Below are 9,709 nucleotides of genomic sequence, written 5' to 3'. Positions count from 1 at the left end.
GGCATTCTTGCCTCATCTCAGTACTTTCAGACTCTATATCCTTCAACTAGTGATGCCTAAGTATCTGAAGAAAGCAAAGTAGGCTTATATAGTATTTATAATAAAATATCAACATTCTCACAAAAACACAGGAGGACTTATAATGTTCACATCCTCAATCAATAAGTGGAAGTTAGGTTTCAGTTCGCATTTTTTTTCAGTGTCTCAGTGTCTGGATTTAATCTGACTTTTCCCATATAAACAGCTGAAGTTCACTCATACAGCCACTCACGACTTCATATACTCATGCCATATCCCCCCCACATCTACTTATAATGCTTCAGTTTGTTACAATTTCTCTAAAGCTTTTTGTTCTGTATTTTCAAGTCATGTTTTTAGGCAATTTTTTGTATTGCAATTCCTGACACTTATTACTCTACAGTGGTATAAAATGGATGTTTCCCATTCCAAGTCAGGAGTAATTGATCACAAGTTATATTGCATTTATTGATAATTGACTAAATGGTTACAAACATTAGGTTAAAATCAATCTATATTACATTCTCTAAAATTTCAAACACTACCAACACAATGATAGCTATATGAAAGTGATTATCAATAAAATTCCATTATTCTGTCTGATAAAATATAAAGAACTTTATGAAGTGAGATTGAATTGGATGGTTATCAGTAAACATTTCCTGGCATAAGTATTATGTGTGCCTTCAAATCTTGACAAATTCATCCTATATCATTTTAGTACATGATTTCAGTGTAGCACTGGCAGATACATTGCTGAGTATGCAGATGGTTTTTCATGAATCATTTTGTGAACAACCATTTTTTTTATTGAATGCTCCTAAAATGACAATGATTATAAGGATTAATAATGGCACTCATCTAACTGTGAGTATAGCTAGAACAGATGCTAAATGTTTCCTTCCAATATTCACATTATAAAGCACCTTATTTTTGCATGAGTATTGGGACAGTGATTCCTTATTGAGTTGGTCTCTTTCATGCATTTTCAGACATGTTCTAATTTTTGAGATTCTTTTAAGAATTTTTTAAAACACTATACATTTGTTAGGATTCTGATAGTGATGAATTTTAAGGTTTGACTATCTGAGCACTCCATAAAACCTGCCTTATTTTTAAAATTCATAGCATTCTTCTAGTTTGGATTCTGTGGTGATTGTTAAAATTTAAGCACCCTGAATATGATTTACTATGTGCTTCACATTTATAAGATTTCTCTCATGTATGAATGTAATCAGTTATTGCAGAGATGATCAATGTGTAAAGGAAAGAATATAATATACTCATTAAATATTAAGGATTCTGACTTCTACAAACTTGTAGTGTCTATGAAGATGTGAATCATAGGTACAGAACCTGAATAATTTGTATATTTCTAACTTTTTCTCTATTATATATTCTTAGATGAAATTTAAGTATTGTGCTCATAGTAAAGGACTTTTCACATGCATCTCAATCGTAATGCTTCTATCCAGTATGAAATTTTTGAAGAATTTGAAGTGTTGAGGTCTGTTTAATAGATTTGCCACATATTTACAATTTTAAGGTTTTTGTCCAGTGTCTATTCTTTGATGAACATCAAGATTTCAGCCTTTCATAAAGAACTTGCCACATACTTGAAAACTGTAAGGTTCCTCGCATGTTTGTATTCTTTGATGAAGTTTAAAATTTGAGCCAATGATAAAGGACTTTCCACATTCTTTACACATAACATTTCTCTCCTTTATGTAATCTTTGATGAGCTTGAAGTTTTGAGCCTTTGATAAAGGATTTGCCACATACTTTACAATTGTAAGTTTTCTCTCCAATGAGTTCTTTGATGAAATTTAAGTGTTAAGGGTGTAGTAAAGCATTTTCCACATTCTTTACATTTATATAGTTTCTCTCCAGTATGTATTCTCTGATGATCATGAAGTTTTGAGCCTTTCATAAAGGACTTTCCACATTCATTACAATTATTAGGTTTCTCTCCTGTATGTATTCTTTGATGAACTTGAAGAGTTGAGACTTGTGTAAAAGACTTTCCACATCCTCTACATTTATATGGTTTCTTTCCAGTATGTATTCTTTGATGAACTTTAAGATTTGAGCGTTGTGTAAAAGACTTTCCACATTCATTACATTTATAAGGTTTTTCTCCAGTATGTATTCTTTATTGAACTTGAAGATTTGAGTGTTGTGTAAAAGACTTTCCACATTCTTTACATTTATATGGTTTCTCTCCAGTATGTATTCTCTGATGATCATGAAGTATTGAGCCTTTCATAAAGGACTTTCCACATTCATTACATTTATATGGTTTCTCTCCAGTATGTATTCTTTGATGAACTTGAAGAGTTGAGCCTTGTGTAAAAGACTTTCCACATTCTTTACATTTATATGGTTTCTCTCCAGTATGTATTCTTTGATGAGAACGAAGGCTTGAGCCTTTCAAAAAGAACTTTCCACATTCATTACATTTATATGGTTTCTCTCCAGTATGTATTCTTTGATGAATGTGAAGGTGTAAGACTTGCACAAAGGACTTTCCACATTCTGTACATTTATAAGGTTTCATTCCAGTATGTATTCTTTGATGAACTTGAAGAGTTGAACTTTGTGTAAAAGTCTTTCCACATTCTTTACATTTATATGGTTTTTCTCCAGTATGTATTCTTTGATGAACTTGAAGTGTTGAGCCTTTTGTAAAGGACTTTCCACATTCTTTACATTTATATGGTTTTTCTCCATCGTGTTTTCTTTGATGAGAATGAAGGCTTGAGCCTGTCATAAAGGACTTTCCACAGTCTTTACATTTATATGGTTTCTCTCCAGTATGTATTATTTCATGATCTTTAAGATCTGAGCCTTTCGTAAAGGACTTTCCACATTTATTACATTTATATTGTTTCATCCCAGTATCTATTCTTTGATGAACTTTGAGATCTGAGCCATTGGTGAAGGACTTCCCACATTCTTTATATCTGTAAAGTTTCATTCCAATACATATTCTCTGATGAACTTTAAGAGTTGAGCCTTTCATATATTTTTTGCCTAATATTTCTTCCTGAGTGGTATCCTGTGTACACTCTTTTGGAAACATCTCCTGAACTGGATAACAAAACAAACCTGGAAGAAATGAAAGAAGTTATTTATATGACTGTCTGGAATTAGGCAAAATAATATTGAAACTTATACATAAAAGGACTCCAATGTGTACTCTAGCAAATAGGTTAATCACATAAAATGTTCTGTTTGCTTGGAAATTGTATTGTTAATTTAGATCAATAACATCTTTCAAAGCACATTATATAGTGTTAGCAATGAAAAATCATATATACACTTCCTATGATTAATTATAATTAATACATATTAATACATAGTCATTGAAAGAGATAGTTTATTAAAAAGAAAGCAATAATATGATCATTAAAAACAAATATGGCCATAAGTAATCCAGTGTTCAAACAAGAAAAGCATGAAGTATGTAATATCATGAAATTGTGTTTAATGTAATATGAAATATTTAAATGGAACCTCTTTAAACATGGCATGTAACCAAAAACTATTAACACAATTTTTAGAAAACAAAGCAAATTATTATCCATTTTAAAAAATGTTCTATTTACCTCAAAATTGCAAAATTAATTTAGATTAATAACACATTTCAAAACAAATGAATTATAAATTTTTTAAGTGAAAAAAATTAGACTTCAAGCTGTAATTAATCAAAAGAGATGTAGAAGGTCATCCCATATTCATCACAGGAAATATGCATCAATATAAAGTCTCAGTTAGGAACATATATTTAACAGATATAATTGCACTCACTTTCACAAAAATTTGGGTTACTAAATATCCAAATACACACGAAAAACCACACACTTATATTTGGAGACTTCAACTCCCCCCCCATCTCCCTACTAAACAGGTCTACCAGACAGAAGCTAAGCAAAGAAACAAAGAAATATCAGAAATTACAACCCAATTTGGATTAACAGACATCTATAGAACATCTTATCTGAATACTAAAGAATATACCTTCATCTCAGCACCACATGGAACCTTCTCTTAAATCAAACTCATATTTGGCAACATAGCAAACCTCAACAGATACTGAAAATTGGAATAACAGCATCTATACTATAATATTACCATGGTTTAAAGTTAGAATTCAACAACACATATTTAAGAAATCTTGCAAACTAATGGAAATTGAATAATGTGCAATTACACCACTCCTGGGATAAAGAAGAAATAAAAATGAACTTAAAAACTTCCTAGAATTCACAGCAAAGAAGACACAACATACCCAAACTTATGGGACACTTTTAAAGCAGTGCTAAGGGGAAATATCATGGCACTAGGTTCCCACATGAAGAAACAAGAGAATACTCACACTAGAATATAAAGAACAAAACTGAAAGCTCTAGAACTAAAAGAAACAAACTCAGCCAGGAGCTGTAGATGCCAGGAAATAATTAGATGGCTGAAATCCATAAACTAGAAAAAAAAAATAAAAGAAAACAAGCATTAATGAAACAAAGGGTTAGTTCTTTGAGAAAATCAATAACATAGGCAAAAGTCAATCCAAAATAACCAAAAGGCAGAGAGACAGAGCATGCTAATTAACAAAATCAGAAATGAAAAGGGGGACATAACAACGAACACTGAAGAAATCCAGAGAATCATCAGGTCATATTTTGAAAACCTGTTCCCAGAAAATTTGAAAATTCAAAGTAAATGGACAATTTAATGGATAGACATCACTTACCAAAATTACATTAAGAACAGATGAGTAATTTAAGTAGACCTATAACCACTAATGAAATAGAAGCAGTCATCAAAAATTGTCCAACAACAACAATAAAAGGAACAGATGTTTTCACTTCTATCAGAAATTCAAAGAAGAGCTCATACTGAAGGAACCAGCTTCCCTTTCAGCAGCCATAAGAGCCGAACATGTGCTTCCATGACCTTGTCCTAGAAACCAGAAAGTCAGATGCCTACCTCGTGACAAGGAAACAATCAGAAGTTAGTCACTAGAAAGTCAGATGCCTGTCTTGTGACAAGGAACCAATCAGAAGTTAGCTGGTGGCGCTATGCTTTACGACCCTGGGTGTGCTTTACGGACAAGTGCACAGCAATGACGTAGAGAGCATAGCAACCACCCTGGGAGGGCCTATGGGCCATAACAACCAGTTGACCAATCAACACAGGGCAAGCCCTCCAAGCCTGGAGGCACACCAATCGTGAGCCTGTGCGTACCCCTAGACACTCCCCTTACGCTGCCCTATAAAGATCTGTGCGCAGCAACTTCAAGCCGTCTTTTCTAGCCATCTGCGATGGCGGGTGGGTAAAAGACCCGAGCTAACATGGGGTTAGTTCGTTAAATTACAATATAGCCTCGTGCAGTTTGCAGCAAGCTCTCGAATCCGCTTGGTGATTGGGGTGACTGCGAACATGGCCTGGGACCCCGAATACTTGAGTTTTCGGGGGTCTAACAATACAAGTAGTCCTCAAACTATTCCACACAAAATAAGCAGAAGGGTCACCTCCAAACTGTTTTTATCAAGTTTACAATTACATTGGAACCTAAGCCACACAAAGACACAACTAAGAAAGAGAACTACAGACCATGAACACTCATGAACTTTAAGTAAAACAAATTACTAAATAAAATACTGTGAAATCTGTGGAGCACCAAATAATTCTATTATGGAATATTTTGGGGCACAGCCTCTAGCTCCTGAAAACAGGAACACTCAACACCCAAAATCTCTGGGCAACTATTGTATTGTTAATGCCAGTAAGGCTTCAATTGTTTCCATGGCCTCAGGATAATATGCCTCCTATTTGCATATCTGTGGGCCTAAGCATCTGAAGAGGCCTGCATCTGAGCAGAGTAGGAAGTATGTGAGTGACTAGGGAGGACAGAGGAGTTAGGAGTGAACCACCAGAGCACAGAGGAGAACAGAGAGAGAAATGGTTCCTTCTTGGTATTGGCAGGATTGTTAACAAACAGCTGAAAAGATGGCTAAAAAGAAATAACTCTAGTTGTATAACATGGAACTGAGAGCTCTCTAAAGATGACAAGAGACGTGTATTTGGTCTTTATCACTGTTGGGTTGCTAGGAGCTTCCAGGTCCACATACTCCCACTCAGGCCAAACCTCATGCGTCAAGGCTGAAACATGCTGGGTCATGATAAAATGGTGCCTGGTTGAGCGGCCTGAGAACTGGAGTAGAACCCATGGACACCAGGAAGAAATGGACAAGGCAGAGGCTTGGACAATTTGAAAAGATAGTCATCATGGGTGAACCAGTTGGAGAAGAAGCACGGGAAGGAAAAAGAAGAAAGAAGTGGCTAAATGTGGTGAGTAAACAGTGTTTAGTCACGGATAAAACTGTATATAATTGTAGAAATAGGAAACAGATATTGAAGGGACCTGCCTCCCATTTTGGCAGCCATGACAGTAATACATGCTTGCTATGACCTTGCCTTGGTCACCAGAGGTTAGGTGCCTGCCTTGTGGCGAGGAACCAATCAGAAATTAGCTGGTGGAGCTATACTTTGTGGCTCTAGGTGTGCTTTATGGACAAGTGCACAGCAATTACTCGCAGAGAATAGCAACCACCTTGGGAGGGCCTATGGGTCATAGCAACCAATTGGCCAATCAACACAGGGCAAGCCCTCCAATCCTGGAGGCACACCAATTGTGAGCCTGTGCGTACCATAGAACTCCCATTATGCTGCCCTACAAGATGGCTAGGGAACCAGTTCGAGGAGTCTTTGCTAGCCATCCACCATGGTGGGTGGGTGAAAGACCTGAGCTAACATGGTGTTAGCTCGTTAAAAAAACAATAAAGCCTCATGCAGTTTGCATAAAGCTCACGAATCTGCCTGGTGATTGGGTGACCATGGTCGTGGCCTGGGACCCCGGATACCTGAGTTTTTCTGGGGGTCTAACAATAGGAACATACCTAAACATAATAAAAGCAATACACAGCAAAACAACAGCCAATATCAAGCTGAATGTAGAGAAAGTCAACGTGATTCCTCTCAAATCAGGAACAAGGAAAGGCTGCAAACTCTCTACATATCTATTCAAAATTGTACTTGAATTTCTAGCTACAGTAATAAGAAAACAAAGGGGGATGAAGAGGATACAAATTGGAAAGGAAGAAGTCAAACCTTCACTATTTGCAGATGATATGATAATTTATATACTCATGTGTCCAAAAAAACTCTACCAAGGAACTCGTACAGTGGATAACATCTTTCAGCAATTTTCCAGAATACAAGATTAACTAAAAAAATCAGTAGCCCTATTATATGCAGAAGATAAATATGCTTAGAAAGAAATTGTCACCCTTTATAATTGCCAAAAATACCTTGGGGTAATGATTATCAAACAAGTAAAAGAGCTGTATCACAAGAACTTTGAGTCTTTACAGAAAGAAATTAAAGAAGATTCCAGAAAATGGAAAGACCTGCCATGCTCTTGGCGACGTAGGACCAAAATAGTAAAAATGGCAATTTTGCCAAAAGCAAACACCAGATTCAATGCAATTCCCATCAAAATACCAGCACAATTCTTCACAGACCTTGAAATAATAATTCTCAACTTTACATGGAAAAACAAAAGACCCATAATAGCCCAAAACAAACCTGTACAATAAACAAACTACCAGAGGCATCACCATCCCAGACTTCTAGCTCTATTATAGAGCAGTAGTCCAGAAATCCACTTGGTATTGGCACAAAAATAGACAGGTTGACCAATGGAATCCAAATGAAAACCCTGATAATAACACACAAACCTGTGAATACCTCATTTTTGACAAAGAAGTTAAATCTATACAATGGAAAAAAGAAAGCATCTTCAACAAATGTTTCTGGCATAATTGGTTGATGCCATGTAGAAGACTGCAGATAGATACATATCTATCAGCATGCACAAAACTTAAGTTCAAATGGATCCAAGACCTCATCATAAATCCAGGCACACTGAACTTAATAGAAGAAAGAGCGGGACTTAAATCGAAAGAATTGGTATAGGAAACTCCTTCTTGAACATATTCAGTAGTACAGAAACTGAGATTGACAATTAATAAATGAGACATCATGAAACTGAGAAGTTTTTTAATGCAAAGAAAACAGTAAACAAGACAAAATGGCAGCACACAGAATGGGGAAATTTATTCATAAATGGCTGGTTTACAAATATCTCAAAAGCTAGACTCCAACACCAAATAATCCAAGTAAATTGTGGGGTAGAGAACTAAATAGAAAATTCTCAATAGAGGAGTCTAAAATGTCTGATAGACACTTAAGAAAGAGTTCAACATCCTTAACCCTCAGAGAAATGAAAATCAACACAACTCTCAGATACCATCTTACTCCTGTCTAAGTGGCTAAAATCTAAAACACCAGGGACAGTTTATGCTGGAGAGGATATAGAGAAAGGGGAACATTCCCCCATTGATGTTATGAGTGCCAACCTGTACATCAACTTGGAAATCAGTATGGAGGTTCCTGGGGAATATTAGAATCAGTCTACCACAAGATCCTCTAATTCCTCTCTTAGGTATATACAAAAGATACACATTAATACATCAAAGACATCTGTTCAACTCTGTTCATAGCAGCATTATCTTTAATAGCCAGAACCAGGAAGCAACCTAGATGCCACTCAACTGAAGAATGGATAGAGAAAATGACCTACATTTACACAAAGAGTACTTCTCAGCTAGAAAAAACAAAAAATGAAATCTTGAAATTCACCGGCAAATGGATGGCATTAGAAGAAACCATCATTAGTGATGTAACCCAGTCACAAAAATACAAACATGGTATCTCCTCACTCATATATGGATTTTATACCTGGAACAGATTGCAGAATGGTCACCCTGCAATCCACAGCGCCAGAGGTTGGGAAACAGAGAGTACACTACTAGAGTCATGCATGCTATGGTCGAGAAGAGGAAGGGCTCAGGATCTCCTGAGTGGACTTGGAGCATAGAAGGAGGGGAGAAGTAGGTGGAAGAAAGAGAGTAGAAGAAGAGGAGGGAAGAGAAGGAATTATGGGAACAGGAAGTTTGAGTGGGAGGAAAAATAAAGAAGACCAGGATGGGAGATATTGTAATAGAGGGAGTCATTATAGATTTGAAGAGAGACATGGACTAGGGAGATCTCCAGAGATCTATGAGGATGATACCAACAGTCAATCTAAGCAACAGAGAAGAGGCAACCTTAAATGCCTTTCTCCAATAATCAGTTTGATGCTTACCTTATATACCATCCTAGACAGTTCATCAAGGCCTAATGTAAGCAGAGGCAGACACCCAAAGCTAACCACTGAACTGAACTCCTGGAATGGAGTGAAGAGCAAAGGGGTCAAGACAGAGCAGATGAAACTCAAAGAAACAGCTGGCCTGAACAAGGGGTGCTCATAGACCCAGGACTAATGGCTGGGAGCCAACATGTGAATGACCCAGAACCCATGCACATGGGTGTCAGTAAGGAGGCCTCTGCATTCTAAGGGGCCACTAGTAGTTGATCAGTATTTATCCCTGGCATACAGATGTATTTTGGGAGCCCATTCCATGTGGATGGATGCTCTCTCAGCCAGGACACATGAGGGAGGCCCTAGTCCATGCCCTTGATAATATGTTAGACTTTGGGGATCCCCATGGTAGGCCTCACCTTC

At 36.6% G+C, this 9,709-nt stretch overlaps 1 protein-coding gene across 1 annotated transcript; it reads right to left on the bottom strand.

The window, feature by feature from the left end:
- Window positions 1-2,170: 2,170 nt before the first annotated feature.
- LOC113838619 (zinc finger protein 420-like) lies at window positions 2,171-2,995 on the bottom strand. The gene has a single exon (XM_027434219.2). The coding sequence runs from the start codon at window positions 2,993-2,995 to the stop codon at window positions 2,171-2,173; it is 825 nt and encodes a 274-aa protein (XP_027290020.2).
- Between the last annotated feature and the right edge of the window lie 6,714 nt (window positions 2,996-9,709).

Source organism: Cricetulus griseus, chromosome 9 (genome assembly GCF_003668045.3).
Source record: "Cricetulus griseus strain 17A/GY chromosome 9, alternate assembly CriGri-PICRH-1.0, whole genome shotgun sequence".
NCBI classification, from domain to species: domain Eukaryota; kingdom Metazoa; phylum Chordata; class Mammalia; order Rodentia; family Cricetidae; genus Cricetulus; species Cricetulus griseus.
The sequence above is the reverse complement of the archived record's forward strand: the minus strand, read 5'-3'. Positions and strand labels throughout refer to the sequence as shown.